This window comes from Dasypus novemcinctus, chromosome 14, assembly GCF_030445035.2.
Source record: "Dasypus novemcinctus isolate mDasNov1 chromosome 14, mDasNov1.1.hap2, whole genome shotgun sequence".
Taxonomy (NCBI): Eukaryota; Metazoa; Chordata; class Mammalia; order Cingulata; family Dasypodidae; genus Dasypus; species Dasypus novemcinctus.
In genome coordinates, this window is record NC_080686.1 from 96,238,179 (window position 1) to 96,258,567 (window position 20,389).

Here is a 20,389-nt window from a genome sequence, read left to right on the forward strand (position 1 = left end):
ACCGCAGGTGCTCTCCTGCTCCATGGGCACCTCCTCTGACCCCAGGTGCTCCTGTGCCCCATGGTGGGACCTCAGCACTCGCTGCTGCAGGCTGGTCCACTGTGTAGCAGCAAGTGGGAAAGCCATTCTCCCTTGCTGCGCCTCAGTCTCCTCATCTGCAAAATGAGGTGGTCTAACCAGGTCAGTGATTCTAGAATCTGATTGTGCACTAGAATTATCTGTAGTCCTTTTCACAGAAAGGGATTCCCAAACACACCCACCCTGCTCCTCACCCTCCACCTACCATGTCAGAACTCTTTGGTTGGTGCCTGGAAATAGCATTTTCAACATCACCTTGTGTTTTTTACATAACCATTCTAAGCATCCTGGTTTGGGAGCCAGATTCAATGATCTTTTTTTTTTTTTTTTTGATCTATCCAAAAGCATTTATTAGGGGATTTAGTTACACAGGATGCAGCTACCTCACGATGGGCGGCGATAAGTTCACTCCAGTAGGTCTACACCTATGGCTACCACTCTACAGGTACTCTACGGCTTAGTGGCTAAATGCCAGGGCTTGTGTGTAAGTTTTGGAAAACATCTTGGTATGTGCATTTTTCAAAACAAGATGTGCTTGGCACAGGCAATGTGTAAGGTTAGAGCAGTCCAAGCTGGGCACACTTCTAGGAGTCATGGGAAGGAACGCCTGAGGAGGGGCCAGGGGCAAGGTCAACTCTCCGGCAGGCAGGAGGTGCAGTATGGATCACACGCCGTTTAAGCACCACGTTTTCTCTATCCATTCGTCAGTTGGTGGATATTTGAGTTGTTTCCACCTTTTTGCTATTTTGAGTAATGGAGCTACAAACATGCACATGTAAGAATCCATTAGTCCCTGTTTTCAATTTTGGGGGGTAATTCATCAGAACGATGTGACACCATCAATGTCCCCATAAAAAGGTCATCCTTCTCTACACACTGCACTGCCAACATAAATCCTATCAGATCCTGTGGGCCACAGCTGGGCCAGGTCCTTGACTAAGTTGTCAGAGAGAAGGAAATGAGGCCCCACTTAGGGTTTACACTATTCACCATGTCCTCCGGCAAACAGAATACCGATGTCTACTGCCCTGATCATGTGCGAGGTGCCTGAAGCACACTGCTGGCCTGCCAGCAGGTAGAGTGGAATGCCTTATGCCAGACCCTGGTGATAGGTTTGGCTAGGGCCCTCAGGTTAGAAAGTGCAATGCAGTTTCTCACAGCTTCCCACAGACCTGGAACTTAGGAGAAATCATCCCGCTGGCACATTAGGAGGTCTGAGATGCCATTCAGGTAGATGTCTCCTTCCCTCACAAAGGCTCCCATCTAGGGTTGTTAGAACAAGGACATTTCCTGAACATTAAGGTCTGTCTCCCGTGTGAACTCTGTGGTGTCGAATCAGGCTACACCTTTGGCTAAAGGATTTCCCACATTCACTGCACTCATAAGGCCTTTCATTAGTGTGTACTCTCCGGTGTTTAATGAGATTGGATTTGCGGCTAAAGGATTTCCCACAGTCAATACACTCATATGGCCTTTCTCCAGTGTGAACTCTCTGGTGTTGAATGAGATCAGATTTGCGGCTAAAGGATTTCTCACATTCACTGCACTCATAAGGTCTTTCTCCAGTGTGGACTCTCCGATGTTGAATGAGAACAGAGCTTTGGCTAAAAGACTTTCCACATTCACTACACTTATAAGGCCTTGCTCCAGTGTGAACTCTCCAATGTTTTCTGAGGCTGTAGCTTTGGCTAAAGGATTTACCACATTCACTGCACTCATAAGGCATTTCTCCAGTGTGAATTCTCCTGTGCACAATAAGGTGGGAGCTCTTGCTGAAGAATTTGCCGCATTCGCTGCACTCATAAGGCCGTTCCCCAGTATGAACTCTACGGTGTTGAACAAGGGTGGAGCTTTGGCTAAAGGATTTTCCACATTCACTGCACTCATAAGGCCTTGCTCCAGTGTGAACTCTCCAATGTTTTCTGAGGCTGTAGCTTTGGTTAAAGGATTTCCCACATTCACTGCACTCATAAGGCATTTCTCCAGTGTGGATTCTCCTGTGCACAACCAGGTGGGAGCGTTTGCTAAAGAATTTCCCACATTCACTGCACTCATAAGGTCTTTCCCCAGCGTGAACCTTGCTGCACTCATAAGGCCTCTCCCCAGTGTGAACTCTCTGATGTTGTATGAGGCCAGAGATTTGGCTAAAGAATTTCCCACAGTCACCATGCTCATACAGTCTTTCTTCAAAATGAATTTGCTGGTGCTGAATAAGTTGGTACTTGCAGCTAAAGGCTTTCCCACATTTGCTACACTCAAAAAGTCCTTCTCCAGTACAGACCCTCTGGTGGTGAACGAGTACGTGTTTGAGGTTGTAAGTTTTCCCACACTCACCCAACTTGTAGTAACTTCTTCCACTGTGAAAGGCTTCTTCACACTCCATGCTGTTGGGTGGCTTCTCACCACCGGGAGAGGCCTGATGCTGCAGAAGGCTAAAGGTGGCTGGGAAGCCCGTCCCAACATCCCCCTGGCTCAAAGACTTCCCCAACATGTGGAATCTGCAGCTTTTCACACACCAGGCCTCGTCCACATGCCCCTTAAAGGGTTTCTGTGCAATGTCAAACTCTTGGTGCTGGTGAAGGTTTGTGTTCATCCTGGAGCCTCTCACACCCGTACCACCCAAATGTGGTTTCTGTCCGGGGCATAGTGGTTGTTGCTCAGCCTGGTGCAAAATGTCTTTTGAGACTGGGGCACACATTTTTTGGGGGTGAGACTTGTGAGTGTACAGACCAGCCTTTGGAGTCCTGATCTGTGACACTCCTACAGAAACACTCTGTTCAGAAGCTGCTTCATCTTCCTCTGTTCCATGCCAACACCCCAATGAAACTATGAGTGCGAAATTCTCCAGCATCACATCGCAGTACAGGAGCCTCTGATGCTCACCAAGGAGCCCCCACTCCTCCTGGGAGAAGTACACGGCCACATCCTCAAAGGTCACAGAGCCCTGTGTAGGGTCCATAAATGTTTCTGCTAACATGGGAACCTGTAGGAAGAGGGAAGTCATGAGAGGCAGGTAGCCATGGCAGGGCTCCAGGGCTCCTTCTCCTCCGCCCGGTCCTGGAGCCAGGTGGCCTCGGATGGCTGTGGTATCTCTGGGCCTCAGTCCTCAGTGCTAACAGCCGTGTGACCTGGTACAACGGTCTCGCCATTCCCGCCCGCCTTCCAGGCTATCCTTCCTCGGAGAAGCTCTGGAAGCGTTTTCAAGCCTGGCTCACGCGTCCCTCTTCGGACCACAGCCCTCCAGGGCTCCCAGGGTCGAGAGCCCCCGCTCCATCGTGCCTCCAGGACCTTACCCACGCATTCCTCGGCCTGACAGACCCCCTCCGTGCATCCCAGCGACCCCACCCCGGGCGCCTCAGCGTTCCAGGAGCACCTCCGGGGGCTTTGGGGCCCGGGGAGCGGGAAGGCCGGGGGAGGCCACGGGACGCGGCGCTCACCTGGGCCGGGACCCAGGGCGCGGCCGCCGCCATCGCGGGCTATCGGCGGAGCGGGCCGGGGCCTCGGGCACGGCGCCCAGGCCCAGGCGGGGTCCCTCGAGACCCGCCTCTGCGCAGCGGGAAGCCCGCCTCCACTCGGCCGCTCCCACCCGGTGGGTGAACAGCCCCAGCGTCCGATTCAATGATCTTTTAAGGTTACTTTTTATACAGAAATGATGTCATCAGTGATGATTTAAAAAAAAAACAACAAAACGATTACAGTAAGCGTGGGCAGTGGTGGGGAGAAGGGCAAAATGTCAAATTCATAAGCCAGTCAGCCATAAATCATATACTGTGGAGAAATTTGTTGAGAGAAGAGTTTGAAGCTCTCTCTGAATTATCTACATCAAAGGAGTAGGAATTTTGGGGCGCTGTCTTCCCATGCCTTTTTTTTTTTTAGGAGAGTCTGAACAGCTGTACTACCTAAATTTAAATTTCTAGAGCTTAGTAACCTTGAGAAAGTGGCTTAACTTATGAGACTCAGTTTCTTCATCTATAAAATGAGGACTATAATCTCTAACAATTTCAGGTTTTAAGAACTAAAGAAATTACCAGTTCTTAAGGCACTTAACATAGTGGCTGACACATCACAGATATCCAGAATATTTAAGGTACCTTAATTTCTTCAACTAAAATCACTATGAAATTCAGTTAGCTTGGGGACTAGGTCTTCTTAATGCTAAATAAAGTCATAACTTTAGGACAGCTTTTTAATATTCAGAGTTGGAAGATAGATTCAAGACAAGATAGTTCAATGTCTCCTCTCGTTATAGATCCCCGTTATACATCCCAGGCCTATGAGCCACAGCCTTTGCTTGGATAGGCCCAGAGACAAGGAGCTCACTTCCTAACAAGGAAACTTGTGCCATTGGTGCACAGCTCTTAGCTTTAAAAAAATACCTTACTTTGAATCTACTCTTTCCTTAGTCTCTTCAAGGTAGATCTCGCTCTCTCTTTTTTTTTTTTTTTGGTGAAAAGAAGGAACTGTTCATTTGGAAAAGATCACTCCATTGGGGGGGGATAGAAAATGGAGACTGAGGATTCCGGCAGTAATATCCTAGCGTCTGTAGTGGGATTAGGGAAGAAGAGGTTGTAAAGGAGGAGGAAGGGCCAGCAGGCATGGTGGTGGTCCTCCCCTTGGGAGTTAGCCAGTAAAACGACTGTAAGACCATCAGGTAAGAGCGACCTAGTGTAAAACCAGCCTCCTGGACCCTGGGACCTCCAAGGTACGGCTACCTGTCCCATCCCACCAGGCTCTCGCGGCACAGAGGTGGGCCGCTAAAGGGTCCCGGCTTGCTCCCAGCTCATCAGCTCTCCTCCTCCTCGTACTTCTGCAGGTCCCATCGTCTGCGGGCTGCTGAGCGCCCCCGCCGTGCTGCTCTGCCATGATGCAGACTGGAGGGCCGCCCCCGACGCCCCTGCCAACGCCACGTGCCCGGGAGCGACGTACGACCAGGGGGGCCGTCGGGCGACGTCGCGTCGGGGGGACCAGGAGCTCATCAGGAGTAAGTCTCTCTGTCCTCTGTCCACTTCCTTCAAGACCAGGCCTCCCCGAGGGATTTATACTTCCAAAGGGGAAACGGAACCAACGAGGTGGCTTAAAATCAGCCCCCGCTTCTCAGTGGCGTGGAACGAGAAGTGTGGCTCTGGGGACCGCAGGTTGGCTTGGCTTGCGCCGGCTCGGGAGGGACCCCTTGCCCTTTCGCCACCGAGGGGCCGGCTGGAAGCTGGCCGACGCAGCCTGGCCTGGGCGGGCTGGCTCTGCTCCTCTGGGCGAGGCCGCTCTTCTCCCATGGATGGCAGAAGTACAAGAGGACAAGCACAAACAAGGAAGGTGCTGTGGTTGTGGCTTGGCCTGGCACGTGTCACTTTTGCCTTGTTCGATAAAATGAAGCAAAGCACACGGTCCCCCTGGAAGTCAGAAGGCAGGGAGAAGTCCCCTGCCCCTGTCGTGCCACCTCCAAAGCGTGTGAGTCCAAGGCGAGAGGAGCTGGGCCAAAGGTGCTTTGTGCCTCCAACCAAAGGCCCCCGGGGCATAGTTGCCCCTCTGTGAGTTAGGAAATGCCAGGTGGTAACAGTTGTGCTGCATGTTCCAGTTATAGGGGTGCAAGGGACTGTGAGCCCCACTACGCAACCTCGGCTCACAGGTAACCATGGAGACTTCATCTCCCCTTCCTCCCTGCCTTTCCAAAGCGCTCACCCCCTCTCTTTTGCACAAACTTATAAACATTAGGCCTAGTGATCACTTCTGAGGTCATCTGGCCAATCCCCTCGTTTTACAGAAGGGGAAACTGAGGCCCAGAGATGGGGGTAGGTGCCTGGGGCCCCACAGCTGGCCAGATCTCCTGGGCCTGCCTTCCAAGGCCCCAGTAGCGCTCCCAGCAGATCCCACCAGGAACAAGTGAATCCCTCCCTGTCCCGAGCTGGGGACTGAGCAGCCCAACCTCTCAGGGTGCCTGATCTGGGAGCATCCCTCATCTGGGAGCTGGTAGGATGCACATTCTCAGGCCCCACCCCAGACCTCCAGGGTGGGCTCCAGAAAGCTATGTTCCACCAGGCTGCCCAGGTAATGCCTGTGCCTGCTAAGTTTGAGAAGCCCTGCACCAGATGACCTGGGGCTTTCCTTCCAACCTGGTGACAACAGGGCTGCCCGCAGCGTCAGTGCCTCTTCTGGCTCCCATGTGAATTTGGGAAGTCCCTCTCCCTCTCGCCAGCAAGAATAGGGAGCTCAGCACTGCGGTTCCAACCTGCTCTCTGAGTTGGGGGCGGGAACCATAGGCAGGTCAGAGTCAGAGGAGCCCAGCACCTGTGGTTACAGGGTCCAAGAAGCCCGTGTAGGGGGAGCCCCTGGGGTCTTCCCATCTCGCCAGGGTGTGGTCCCTGGGGCTGGTCGAGACCCTGTCCTGCCTCCCTGAGAAGCCATAGGCCACAGTGTCCTGCAGGTCTCAGGTTCTCCTGGGGGTTGGGGGAGCGCCATTGCCACCTCCTCCAAGAGCCCTGGGCTGGCTACTCCCACAGTGCCGACCACGCCTCCTCTGCGCAGCTCGCCCGGCTGCCCGCACCCCTCCGCCAGGCAGCACAGGCTGCTTCCCTCACCAGCCTGGCCGAGGGTTCCCCAGTGGGGTGAGCCTGGGTCACCTTGAGCAGGTCAGCGCATCTCTTCCAGCCTAGCTGCTTGTCTGTACAATGGGGATACTGACAGTACCCGTCTCCCAGGGTTGTTGGGAAGGCTAAAGGAGAAGAGAACACGGCAACGAAAACTAACGCCTTACATTCACTTACTGTGCAGCAGCCACTCCTCCGAGGCTGGGCCTGTAGGAACTCACTAATCCTTAAAACAAGCCCTATTGTCATCAGTATCCCCATTTTACAGCTGAAGTAACAGAGGCACAGAGGCATGCCGGAATGTGGAGCCAGACATTCTGGCTCCAAAGTGGGTGCTCTGAACCGCTCGTCTACATTGAATTGACCTTGCAAATAGTACATGTAAAAAACTGAGAGTGGGGAAGCAGATGTGGTTCAAACAATTGGGCTCCCGTCTACCATATAGGAGGTCCAGGGTTCAATGACCAGGGCTTCCTGGTGAAGGCAAGCTGGCCCATGTGGAGGCTGGTGCAGCAAGATGATATAACAAAAAGAGGCACAGAGGAGAGATAATAAGAGACACAGCAGTTAGTGATATGAGGTGGCACAAGAGAATGATCGCCTCTCTCCCACTCTGGAAGGTCCCAAGATGAGTTCCCAGAGCTGCCTAATGAGAATATAAGCAGACACAGAAGAACACACAGAGAGCAGACAATGGAGGGAGGAGGGATAAATAAATAAATAAATAATCTTTAAAAAAACAAAACCAAAAAACCCAATTGAGAGTGTCCGAAACATGGTGAGTGTTAGTGTTAGGTGATATTACCTTTATTGTTTTTAATTTTGTCATCGTTATTGTTAGTATCTTGGAACTAAACTCTGTCATTAGATTCAAGCATTGAGCGCAAGACTTGGCATAGTAATATCCAATGAGTGCATATTTACCAGGTCGAGGAAAAAGATACTGCAGAATTTGGTGGAATTCCATGGGGATCAAATGAAGATCGTTTGGGGTAAATAAAATCAAAGAGCTTATTTATATCATGGGTAGTAAACATATGGTATTCATTACTCTGAGAGGTAGCCCAGGGTAAGAAAAAGGCATTTCAAGGCTGTAAGATATATTCATGGGCAACTAACCCAGAATGAATTGCTTAACTCAGAGCATGTGCTTGGTTTGTGCCCAAGAAATGAAGAATGTGCTCGTTTGGCCTCCCTGAGAAGAAATGTTTACCGAATGGTTTTTTTTATTAGAGAAGTTTTAAGTTTACAGAAAAATCATGCAGAAAATATGGAGTTCCCATAGACCACCCCCCACAGTTTTCCCTATCATTAACACTTCGCATTAGTGTGGTACCTTTGTTATAACTGGTGGAAGAATACTATTCTAATTGCACTATTGACTATAGTCCATAGTTTACATTAGGGTTCGCTGTTTGTATTGGATAGTCTATGAGTTTATAAAAATTTTATTCTAGTGACATATATACAACCTAAAATTTCCCCTTTTAGAAAGTCACACTCAAATATAGAATTCAGTGGTGTTAATTACCTTCAGATTATTTTGCTACCATCGCCACCATCAGTTACCGAAACTTTTCCATCACTCCAAACAGAAACTGTCTACCAATCAAGCATTCACTCTTCATTCCCTGGCCCCACCCTGACCCCTGGTAAACTGTGTTCTAGTTTCTAACTCTATGAATTTGCTTATTTTAATTATTTCGTATTAGTGAGGTGATTGCAATATTAGTCATTTTGTGTTTGGCTTTCTTCACTCAACATGACCTCTTCAGAGTTTATCTGTATTATTGCATGTATCAGAACTACATTCCTTTTAATGGCTGATAATGTTCCATTGTATGTATATAACACATTCTGTTTATTCATTCATGGGTTGATGAACACTTGAGTTACTTCCATCTTTTGGCAATTGTGAACAATGCTGCTATGAAATATCAGTGTGCAAATATCCATTTGATACCCTGCTTTCAATTATTTCGTGTATATACCTAGAAGTGGGATTCTTGGGTCGCAATGGTAATTCTATACTTAACTTTCCAAAGAACTGCTGAACTCTCTTCCACATAAGCTGTACCATTTTACATTCCCACCAGCAATGAATGAGAGTTCCTATTTCTCCACGTCCTCTCTAACACTTGTTTTCTGTTTTTTTGTTTGTTTTAAAATAGTGGCTATTCTATTGGGTGTGAAATGGTATCTCATGGGTTTTACTTTGCATTTCCCTAATGGCTAATGATGTTAAGCACTTTGTCATGTATTATTTTGACCATTTGTACAGCTTCTTTGGGAAAATGTCTATTCAAGACTTTAGTCTACTTTTTAATTGGGTTGTCTTCTTGTTGAGTTGCAGGATTTCTTTATACATTCTGGATATTAAACACTTATTAGAAATGTGGTTTTCAAATATTTTCTCCCATTCTGAGGCTGTCTTTTTACTTTCACAGTGAGAGTCTTTGATATGCAAAAGTTTATTTTGATGAGGTCTCATTTATATATTTTTTCTTTTGTGCTTATGCTTTCGGTAAAACATCAAAGAAACCATCATGTAACACAAGTGCTGAAGATGCTTCTGTATGCTTTCTTCTAGGAGTTTTATAGTTTTGATTCTTATATTTAGGTTTTTCATTCATTTTGAGTTAATTTTTGCATGTGGCATAAAGTAGGGGTCCACCTTTATTCTTTTGCAAATGGATGTTCAGTTTTTCCAGCACCATTTGTTGAAGAGACTATTCTTTCCCAACTGAGTGGATTGGTTTCCTTGTTGAAAAATCAGTTGTCCAGAAACATCTAGGGGTTTATTTTTGAATGCTCAGTTTGATTCTACTTGTCTATACGTCTGTTCTTGTGCCAGTACCATGCTGTTTTGATTACTGTGGCTTTGCAGCAAGTTTTAAAATAGGGAAGTGAGAGTCCTTTAACTTTATCCTACTTTTTCATGATCGATTTGGCTCTTTGGGACTTTTCACACTTCCATATAAATTTGATGATTAGCTTTTGTTTCTGCAAACAAGGCTATGGGAATTTTGCTTGGGAATGTTGAATCTATAAATCTCTTTGGGTAGAACAGACATTTTAACAGTATTTAGTCTTCCAGTCCATGTACACAGAATTTTCTTCCATTTATTTAGGTCTTCTTTGATTTCTTTTAGCAACGTTTTATAGTTTTCCATGTATATGTCCTTTACAACTTTGGTTAAATTTACTCCTTGCTTTGATTCTTTTAGCTGCTATTGTAAATGGAATTTTTTCTTAATTCCTTCTTCAGATTGTTCATCACTAGTGTATAGAAACACTACTAATTTTTACATGTTGATTTGGTACCTCACCATTTTCTGGATTAGCTTTGTTGTGGCTTTCTGAATAACTTTTGAGGTTTATTCGTTCTTTCCATTTTGTGTATGTGTGTGTGTGTATTTTGGGGTGAGGGCAAGGCTTTCAGAAGGGAGCCCTATGTGGGATTTCAAGTAGCCTGGAAACCGTATTTATGGTTTTCTGAATTGGAGGTTTCCTTATGCACAGATTAGGAGTTCACTTCCAATTTGGAACAATAGGGAACAGAACCTTCCTTTCCACAGTAAGAGATCAGGCATTTTCCTGAGTAAGGAAACACTGTGGGATAAATTCACGCTAAAGTAGGGATAGCTGAGAGACAGCCTTTCCTAAGAGCATATTGATGGAGACAAAGAGGCATAAGGATTCCAGGGCTCTAACCAACTTTGGGCCATAGCACAGTAAAAGAACATGAGGAGGGGGTAGGGACAATAAAGGCAAGTGTCTAAAGTTGGTTTAGGGCCAGTTTCTTCCCATTTACCTCCTGGATAGATGCTCCTTAAGATATACTCTTGAATCAGACCTCAGGATTCAAAACCCAGTGTGATTGCTTATTCATTATATGACTTTTCTGGGCCTTAGTCTTTCCAATAACGAAATGAGGGTAATAGTGACATCTGTCTCCTAGGGAGGTTGGGAGAATTAAGGGGGAATGCACAGAAAGCACTTGGAATGGTTCTCGAGAAAGGAGGTCCTCAGTGGATGCAAGATACAGGATTTAAAAATGCCTGGACTTGAATCCTGTTCTATCTGCAGCCCTGAGACCTTGCTCAGGCAGTTCATCACCCCAACCTCAGTGTATCTATGAGGCACACGTCAATATATTACAGAATGGTTTGCTAACACGCTCTACAGACTGTAGATTGAAGCATTGTTTTCTCAACTCCCAGTCCCTGGACCTCTAACTGAGCATCCAACAGGTACACTCAGTTTTTAGCTTCTGCTCTCATTGATCACCTTGCCCAGTTTTGTGAGGGTCTGGTTCAACAGGTGGTCCAGGTAATGGACTAATTCTCCAATCAGTTCACTGCTGCTAATTGTAGGAAATTACAACTTAATGGATCACCCTCAGGCACTTGAACACCCATCACCTTATTTGACCCTTTGGGGAAGTTGCATTACCCCAGTTTTACCCAAGAGAATGAAGTTCAGGAACATGGCATGTCATATGTGAAGAGACTATCTTGAACTCTAGTTTTAAGCTTGGAGACCAGAGATGTCATCAGAAGCCCTTCACTTCATCCCATGGTTCCACGTATAATTTACTAGAAGCAGAATGTGTTTCAGGGTTCTCCTTCCTATCAAACCAGCAAATAAAAGAATCTCCAATAACTGAGCATTTCACTCCTCAAACATCTCACTGGGGCCTCCTATATTCCTGACATCGGGTAATTAATATCAGCTAAAAGCATGTTCTACATGAAACATTTTAAAGGGTTGGTGTTTTGGGGGGGAGGGAAACAAAGATCCACAAAAAGTGCCAGGTCAGGTGTGCTGCAGGGGTGAGCCGGGAGACGCATGAGGGCCTCCACCATGGGCACCCCGAGGGGAGGTCGAGTGAGTGGTGTGGCTGACGAGTCCTCACGTGTCCAGTCCCTCGTTTCCTGAGGACGTGCTAGGTGTCAGGTGCCAGGCCAGGTACTGTAGTACTAAGATGGGTTGGGGTGGCTTCTGCTCATGGGCTCCCTGGTTAGTGGGGACTCCTGATGTGAACATTATTCAAGTACAACGGGCCCCCTGTTTGCCTATCTGAGAGGACTGACAAAGTGTGGTGGGTGCACAGAACGGCCTTTTAGCATGTCTGTCATTTGTCTAAAACCAACCAAGCTCCATCCAGTAGACCGCTACCAGCCAGCAAAACCTGTCTAAATAGCCCCACAGAACACCTGGAGGCCACTTCACACAACTTGAAGGGCCAGTGCTTTTTGCTGTGAGGTTTCACTTTCTTGTCATCAGGGACAAGTAATGGCTGAGAATATCAGATTTCTGTTTGGCCTTTGAACCTGGGCTGACGTGTGTTTTCCAGAGAGCAATCCACCCAGGGCCTGCCTCTCCTCGTTTCCAATAGGCATGTCTGGTTGTTGTCAGCTATCTGGTGTTGGCTGGACCGGCCTTCCTGGTTCTAAGAAAAAGGGCTTAGGATGCTCTGGGACTGCTTACAGCTTTTTCTTGATGGTGTTTTGAAGTGCAAATGAGTGAAAGCAGGCAGATTAAATGTCCCCTAAGATCCACAGGGACTTAAAATTTGATGGGAAAAAAGGCCTGGGCTCATTCTGAATCCAAAAGGCTTAAAACTGTCATGCAATTGTGAGGCTCAGCCTGCTGTCTGGAGTTTTATCAGGGCTGGTCATTGTCTCAGGGTGGGGGGAGCTGAGGGGGGAAATTACCATACCTTGGGCATGCTCATTACAACCAGATGCCTCCAGACTTGATGCCTGATTAGTACCTAAAAGTAGGACTGTGGTTTAAAAATGATCTTCTTAGTGACTTACAATACCTGTGGTTGATTGCCCTTTCCAAGAGCTTGGCACGATGCTTTCTGTCTTGTGTGCTCTCTTTGAAGCAGACCCTGAGACAAGGATTCAGGCATGTAGCTTATTTAGAAAGTTGAGACACGGGGGACTTGATACAAGGAGAAAAGGCAACCAGTAAGGTGTGGACTCTTCCTCCACAACCATAGTGTCTGGGGCTAATCCTATGGCTTTCTGCAGGTCCCTGAAAAGGAGCCTCAGCCACAGATGGAGGTACTGACAGTGGGAGGCCAGAAAGGGCAAACCAGGCAGGGGCTGCTTCATTTTGCATGTGTTCTCACAATGCGTCCCCTACCTCCTGCAGCTGAATGGTATTTTCCCCATTTGCTGAGGTCTGGAGAGGTTAAAACTTGCTTGAGGTTTTCCAGCCCATAAGTAACACAACTGAGGTTTCTTTTATTCCAAGATCAGTCCTTCAGCTCTGGCTTTGTGCCAAGAGGTAGGCAGGTGCAGATGTGGAGACCTGAACACTGGAAAGCAGCTCACTCTCTGGGAGCTTCTGGGGAGTACCACTGGGTTGGTACAGCTGACGGGGCCTTGTGCACATGAGGCTGGGCCCTTGGGTACCAGTTGGAGGGTGGAACCTCAGGAGACTGTCTGTCCTTGAGTCATGCTTCTGAGCCATGGGAGCAGGCCCAACTTGAACAGAAAGAGGCTTTTCTGAGCTTTTAAGAGCTCCAAATGACAATTACCTCTCAGAATAGCTGTTTTGAATCCACCTAAACCAATTCGGTCAATCATGATAAGTTCCTTTAGTAATGGCCATCTCTAATGATTGGAGATGTAAACACCCAAGATTATTCTTCCCCAAAATTTTATAAATGATTCTACCTTCGGAAGAGGGCTATGAGAGAAATATGGATGGGTCCTTTAAGGAAATGTGTCACCTCAGTTGGGCGGTGTGAGAAGGTCTAGCGGCAGTGCTTATTCCCATTTCAGAAAAACCAAAGGGAAGAGTGACTCAGTAGTTCTGGCTCACCCCACAGTGTACAGCAAGTGGTCATCTTGGGGAAGCCATCGCCTTGATGGCTGAGGTTGCCAGGGAGTGGAGCATACTCCTCTTTAAACCCAAGAACCTTGAAACTTTTGACCATTTTGGATGGGCAGAATTCCAAAATCCTCTCCCTAGTTGGTGGTTAAGAGCAAGGGCTATGGAACTAAAGAGATGGGGATTGAGTCTGGCATTAACCTCTCTGGACTTTGATTTCTTCACCTGGGAATTGGGGACAAAAAGATCTACCTTACCTTGTAGCATGGCTGCAAGGCTTAAATTAGATAATGTGTAGAAGGCACTCCTTTTAGTGTGGAATAAAGGGTAATGACTCAATAAATGGCTCTTAATGATAATTAAAAACAAGATTTGAACATTTCTTGATGTCTCAGGTTGTCAGCCAGCTGTCTCCTGTAGAGTGTAGGATTGACTGTCTCCAGTCTACCTGGTTTCTGAGCTCTCTTTTCAGCCTTTTATATCACTAGGGGACTGGCAGGAACTTAGGGTTGAACGGGGCAATAGAGGCAGCCCTGGCCATCAAGAAATGTTACAAATCCAGTCTCATCGAGGGTGGTACCCGGGGAGAAGTCTGGCAGAACAGAAAATGTAATAATACTAGTAATACATTTAATAATGGCAGTTACCAATTTACTGGATGGATACTAAATGTTGAGAACTCTACTAGGCAGTTTTCATATATTATTTTTGTCCTAACAATTACCATCTCCATTGACCAATGAGGCAAGAGTCTCGGCTGAGTGAAGAGACATGGGAAATTAACATAGCTCTTAGTCTCCTATGAACATTGTTTTCTTCAAGCCACAGTTTCTCAGTCCCTCACTATGCTGGTCCCTTTGGTGTCCTGAGCAAGATAATGGAGGTGTGACCACATGTGGTTTTGTATGAGGGAGCTGAGAGAGAGCCCCAAGAGGCTCTTGGAGGGTGTGCCTTACGTGGGAAACAGACTTCTCCAGCCAAGGAGGGGCCAGAATGAGGGGCCAGGAGGCAGTTAGTGATAATGGTGGATACCCAGCAGGGCAAGCACACTCAAGCTCATAAAAATAAAAGTCTTCCCTTGCAGGTCTGACACCCCTGGAAGGAACTCAGGATACCGTTACCAGTTTCCAGCAGGTTTATCTTTGGAAAGGTAAGCTCCTCGGTTACCCGAGATTGTTGGCCTCATCTCACTCAGAGATAAGAGTGTAGAGGTTTCCTTTCCCAAGCGAGTGCTCTGTGTGAAACAGAAGGGCCTCAACTCCTCATCAGATATCAACATCTGAAAGAAAAATGAAAAGTATGGAAACCCAAGAAAGGGTAGATGAAGGAAGTCCTAGGTCCCTGGGAGATAAAGTTCCCTGACCACAAGCAGTCCTTGTTACTAAGAAGGCAGCACTGAGGCCACTGCAGACTAGCAGGAGGCATTGCTCCAAGTGACTTGGCCACATGGGCCTCTCTCTGAGGCTCAGGGGAAGGGGACAGGACCCCAGGCCAGTGGTCCATGGGCCCTTGCTTAGAGATAATGCTACTATGGGTACATGGAAAGGCGGTTCAAAATGGGAAGCCAGTAGAGTCCGCAGCTGGCATCCTCTTTCTGCTTCCCCATCCTTCCTTGTGCTTATGGAACATGGACTGAGTGACTCCCAGAGCCAGGGACTGGGAGAGAGATGAGTGAGGTACAGCCCTTTGCTTTAAGGGGCCCCAGTCTCACGAGGAATGGACAAGGTCATGAGCCATTCATTGCAGGGCAGTCAGTGTTAAGACAGAGGAACGAGCAAGGTCTCGGCCACTCGATGGCTCTCCTCCTCTCCACCCACCCCTCCCTCTCAGCCTTGTCTCCTGAGGGTAAGGCACTGATCTGTTTCCACGCTTGTGAAGTGAAATAGTGGAAAAGAGTGCTGGTTATGGACTGAATGCCTGGATATGAGTTCTTGTTATCACTTTGAACACATCCCTCAGCCCCTAGACGCCACAGGTGAAATAGTGATTAAAAATGTACATACGCATGGAAAAGGTAATGCTTGGCAAGTGCTCAGAACAGGGCCTGGCGCACAGTAGGTGCTCATTACTGCTAGTGCTGCTGCTGGCGCTGACAGAAGAAACAGGAGAAGGAGGAGGAGGAAAAGAAAAGGGAGGTGGGCAGTATCCTTTTCATTTTAAATGAGATTATACACTCCTTTAGTCACACCTATAAGGTAGGTACATAGAGGGGATGACATTTTGCTCATTTTGCAAACAAGGAAATAAGACGCGGAGAGTTTAAGCGGGTGCTGAACCAACCTGGGTGCTTGGGGTGGGGGAGCCCAGATACTGGTGGAAAGGCTTCGGGATGTCCCCTTCCCAGTTAACAACTTGTGGTGAATAAGGTGTTTGTTGTTGAAAACTAAGGGACGACCTCTCTCCAGGACATTTGCCACCCTAACCAGGAGTACCCAAAGACCTGCCGCCCATCCTGTTCTCCCCATCCTCTCACTCTGCTTTCATGGAAGGCCTGTTCCCAGCTGGAAAATTTTATTTTCTTTTTCAAATTCTGATTTATCTACTTACCCTCTGAGTGTCTCGGATAGATTATTTCACCTCTCTAAGTCTCATGAGATAAATGGAAATCTACTCTGAACCTTCACAAGGTGCTATGAGGATCCCATATTTATGAACATATTTTGTTAACTCTTCAGTGCTTTGCACTGTAAATAATTTCAATATCAGGGCCAATAATAGTTCTGTCAGTAAGAGGTTGGTTGATGCTCCATTAAGAGGCCAAAGAGTAGAGACCCATAGCACTGCTGTCCTAGCCCTGTCTTAGGGACATGGCCATGGACCATGAGAATGGCCATTGCCATTTGATTGGCCAGAGCAAGTCCTTCCCTGCTCCCCCAAACATCAGAATGCCTCTCCTCTTCTTTCTCCTAGATTCTGACATGGGGTCACGGCCCGAGTCTATGGGATGTGCAAGGGTCGAAGTACCAAGACCAGAATCTCCAGCAGAAACAGGTACCATCTTGGAAAACTTTTTACACACTTGGGCTGTGGAGACCTGGGTTTAATCAACGAGTGGACCAAGTAATATTCGGCAGACTTCCCTCTCATCTTTTAACCCCAATTATCTATTTCCTAAATATGGACAGCTCCTCAGGTGGACAAATGGCACAGAAAGTAAGGCATTGCAAATTCACTACCGCCATTAGAAAAGTAAACAACCATAAAAACAAAAACAGCAAAAAAGTGATTGAAGGGCAAGATTCAACTGACTGGTTGGTGGCTTCACTTTCCCCCTGAAGAGTCTAAGCAGAATTTATATATTCTGGAATTGTTTAATGAATGAGACGTCCGTGAGAGTCTCGAAAGAGTCACTGCGGTGGAAGATATGAATTCATACACTACGAGGGACAGAACGTGAGAACAGTGACCTCTCTCTGCTCACAGCCTCTGACTGTTATCACTGGTTTGGAGATAAAACTTGAATGGGAGGGAAAAAGGGTGAGTTCACCAGGCAGGCACAGCTTGGTGTGATACAACCTGGGAGGCCACATTGCAAACAGGTAGACCAAGGCTCGAGCCACTTTCCGTCACTTGCCCGTGACGTACTGCGTGGCCACGGGTAATTTGCTTGCCTGCTCGGAGGCTCGGATTCCTCTTGTCAAGAAGGAGAATCTTGCCTCTCTTCCCATTAAATGACAAGACTGGTAAAACATCTGGACCATTGCCTGGCACTTAGGTGCCAGAAAAAATGGTAGTTTCCTTCCTGCTCGCAGAGTTTTCATGAAGATTAGAGGAAGTAATGAACATAAGCCACTGAAAGGGGCTCAGCCCTTAGTAGTTGTTTCAGTGATTGTAGGTCCGTGTTGCGTTCCTAGAGCTGCTGGGAGCATTGGGGAAGGTGTCTTGATTTAAGCCCGGGCTTTCAGGGCAGGGGAAGAGGTCTGGGGCCCCACTCTGCCTCCTTCTGCCCGTGTAACCCTAAGTGAGTCACCTTCCTCAAGCCTCAGCTTCTTGGTCTGTGTATGAGAATGACGATGGTGCCCATGTCATAGGGCGATGATGGGAATTTGGGGTGTGCAGCACAGACGCACAGAGTGAGAGCTCGGAAACTGGTGGCTGTTAGTATCAGGCGAAGGCGATTAGGATCCCAGCGCAGAGCCTGGCTCCTGGCGAGCGTTCAACAGTGTTTCGGCCCCCGCCCTTCTCTTCCTGAATCGCCTGGCAGATAGCAGGACTTGGTTTGGCATCTGGAACCCTCCCCTTGGCAGTGGGTGTCCTTCTGCCCCTGCAGATATTTTCCAGCAGCGGCTTGGTGGGGGGAGGGGCACGGATCAGGAGACACCCCGTCTTTGTGCTCAGGCATCTGGTGGGTTCCCTTCTGCCTGGTGGCTTGGCTCCTCGCAGTCCTGGTCTCTGCCCAGTGCTAGAAAATCCCCAAGCTCACTCTGCCTCGGGGGACTCGTGTTCAGGTTGATCTGCTGCCAGCCATCGCTTTCCTGCTGAAAATTTGAGAAACTCACCAGGGTGGGGGGTGGGGTGGGAAGTGGGGGACTCAGGAGAGAGCCAGCCCTCAGGGGGGCTCCCATGTGCTAGGGGCTTCACAAGCATCCTCTCATGTGTCAAGAACCAGATGACAGCTCTGCGGGTCGGGGCTGTGAGTCACATGCCACCAAAGGGAAGCCTGGGGCTTACAGCACCTCCGTTTCCCCGGCTTGAGACAGTCTAGCGCCAAGTAAGCAGCAGAGCCAGCATTCAAGCCGGGGCCCCTTGACGCTGGAGACTGGGTTCGACTGGATACCAGTGGCCGGGCTGGCACGGTCAGCCTGGGTCCCAGGGCTGTCAAGGCAGGCTCAGGCTTGACAGAGCAGGCGGGCTTGGTTTGATTGGCAGAGTAGCCTTTTTCTTTTCTCCATCGAGCCAATATTTTTATATTGGGAGATTTTATATAAAAAGGTAGGTTTCCACCTTCTCTTGTGAAAAACAGAAGAGAAACTCCGGCAACACTGGCTTCAGCTCTTCCTGGCAGCAACCTGCTGAGCTGGGCTGGGCTGCCGCCTTCCCTCTGGGCATGGCTCTCCAGTTCACCCAGTCCCCACCCAGCCCCTGCCCGCCTTAGAGCCCCTGCCTGCCCCCCAGGATCCTTGAGTTTGCAACCCCCGGCCACAGGGGCTGCCACACAAGTCGTGGCAATGGTGAATGATCTGGTGGCCCTGGAGAGCATTTGTAAAATCCACCAGGATACCCTGAACCTGGGCTGCACCCACAAAACTATCCCATGGGTCCCTCAGCAGGGACCCCCAATGCAGCCCCAGCAGGGGAGTGTGGTCTCTGCCCCCATCTCTGTGGGAGACACCGCCCATCTCCAGTGTCCCTTTCTCAGTTGACTGCATTCCTGGGCGTTAGAAGATGAGTGCGAGCCAGAGAAGCCAGAGAAATCATTTTCCTCTGCTCGTGGGAGTCAGGGCCTGGGGGCTTCTCCACGCACGTGCTGACGTCCTCGCTTCTCAGCCACCCAAGAATGGCCTCTGGGATTCAAAGCACAGTGAGGAGCTTCCCCCTTTCTGATTCAGGCTACTGCAATTATTTTGATCATTTGAAAGAAACACTGGGATGCCAAAGAGAGCAGCCTCCCATCTGGCAAGCCTAGCACTGGTCTCCCTGCCAGAAGGGGAGTACAGAACTTTAACAGAACGAGCAGCAAACGGATCCTTTCTAATGTGGCATTTAAGCCAGTTATCAACTGAAGGGGCTCTAGTAGTCATGCTATCACCCAAGAAATAATTTTTAAACCCATCAGTTTTACTGATACATATTCATAGAGTATAAATCCATCCAAAATGTACAATCAATGGTATTTGGTATAATCACATAGTTGTGCATTTATCACTTCAATCATTATTAGAACGTTTTCATTCTTCCAATAATAATAGTAATAATACATAAGAAACAAACAAAAAACTTACCCCCCCCCAATCTCTCTGTGCTTCCCCTGCCATACATGGCTGCTAGTCTGTTTGCATCTCTCCAGTTTATCTGTATTTATATTTGTAAAAACAGGCTTTTAAATGCAATGTTACCCATAATCATATTTCTCATGAGGTTTCACTATGTCGTACAGTCTGATGTTACATTTTTAGCTTTCCTTTTAGTAATATGCATGACCTTAGACTTTCCCTTTCAATCGCTGTCATACCCATATGATAGCACTGCTGGTTACAGACACTGTGATGAGCTTTCACCATTTCCATTCATTTCCAAAGATTTCCAAACAACCTTTATACCAGTTCTGTGCAGATTAACCCTCAGCTTTCCATTCTCTACTCTCATTCTTTTTTCTGGTGAGCTATATTGTAATTATTAACTCCATGAGTTTGCACAATATATTTAGTTCATAACAGCACAATCATACGGTATTTGTCCTTTTGTGTACGGCTTGCTTCACTCAACATAATGTCCTCCAGTTTCTTCCATGTTGTCATATGCTTCACAACGTCATTTTCTTCTTACAGCTGCATTGTTTTCCATCATATGTCTACTCCACAGTTTGTTTATTATTTATCAGTTGATAGACTCCTGGACTGTTTCATCTTTTGGCAAATAGCGAATAGCCACTATGAACATAAGCTTGCAGATGTCTGTTCCTGTCACTGCCCTCAATTCTTCTGGGTATATACCTAGCAGTGGTACGGCTGGGCCACATGGCAAGCCTATATTCAACTTCCTTAGGAACTGCCAAACAGTCCTCCACAGTGACTGTTCCATTCTACATTCCCATCACCACGAATAAGCACTGCATTCTCTCCACATCCTCTCCAACACTATAGTTTTCTGTCTTTTCAATGGGGACTATTCTATTAGATGTGAAATGATATCTCATTGTAGTTGTGATTTTCATTTCT

The 20,389-nt window shown here is 47.7% G+C and overlaps 2 protein-coding genes across 2 annotated transcripts in view; one reads left to right on the forward strand and one right to left on the reverse strand.

The window, feature by feature from the left end:
* The window catches only part of TG (thyroglobulin), a 249,481-nt gene that overhangs the window by 67,927 nt on the left and 161,165 nt on the right, over positions 1-20,389 (forward strand). Inside the window, exons 27-29 of the mRNA XM_058276072.1 lie at positions 4,892-5,059; positions 14,596-14,661; positions 16,422-16,502. Of these exons, the coding sequence (XP_058132055.1) occupies positions 4,892-5,059; positions 14,596-14,661; positions 16,422-16,502 (315 nt within the window). The remainder of the gene's footprint in view (positions 1-4,891; positions 5,060-14,595; positions 14,662-16,421; positions 16,503-20,389) is intronic.
* LOC139436434 (zinc finger protein interacting with ribonucleoprotein K-like) lies at positions 411-3,636 on the reverse strand. Its single transcript, XM_071208046.1, has 2 exons — positions 3,516-3,636; positions 411-3,061 (listed from the first exon to the last, which is right to left on the reverse strand). Exons 1-2 carry the CDS (start codon positions 3,546-3,548, stop codon positions 1,376-1,378), a joined length of 1,719 nt encoding a protein of 572 aa, XP_071064147.1. The 5' UTR covers positions 3,549-3,636; the 3' UTR covers positions 411-1,375.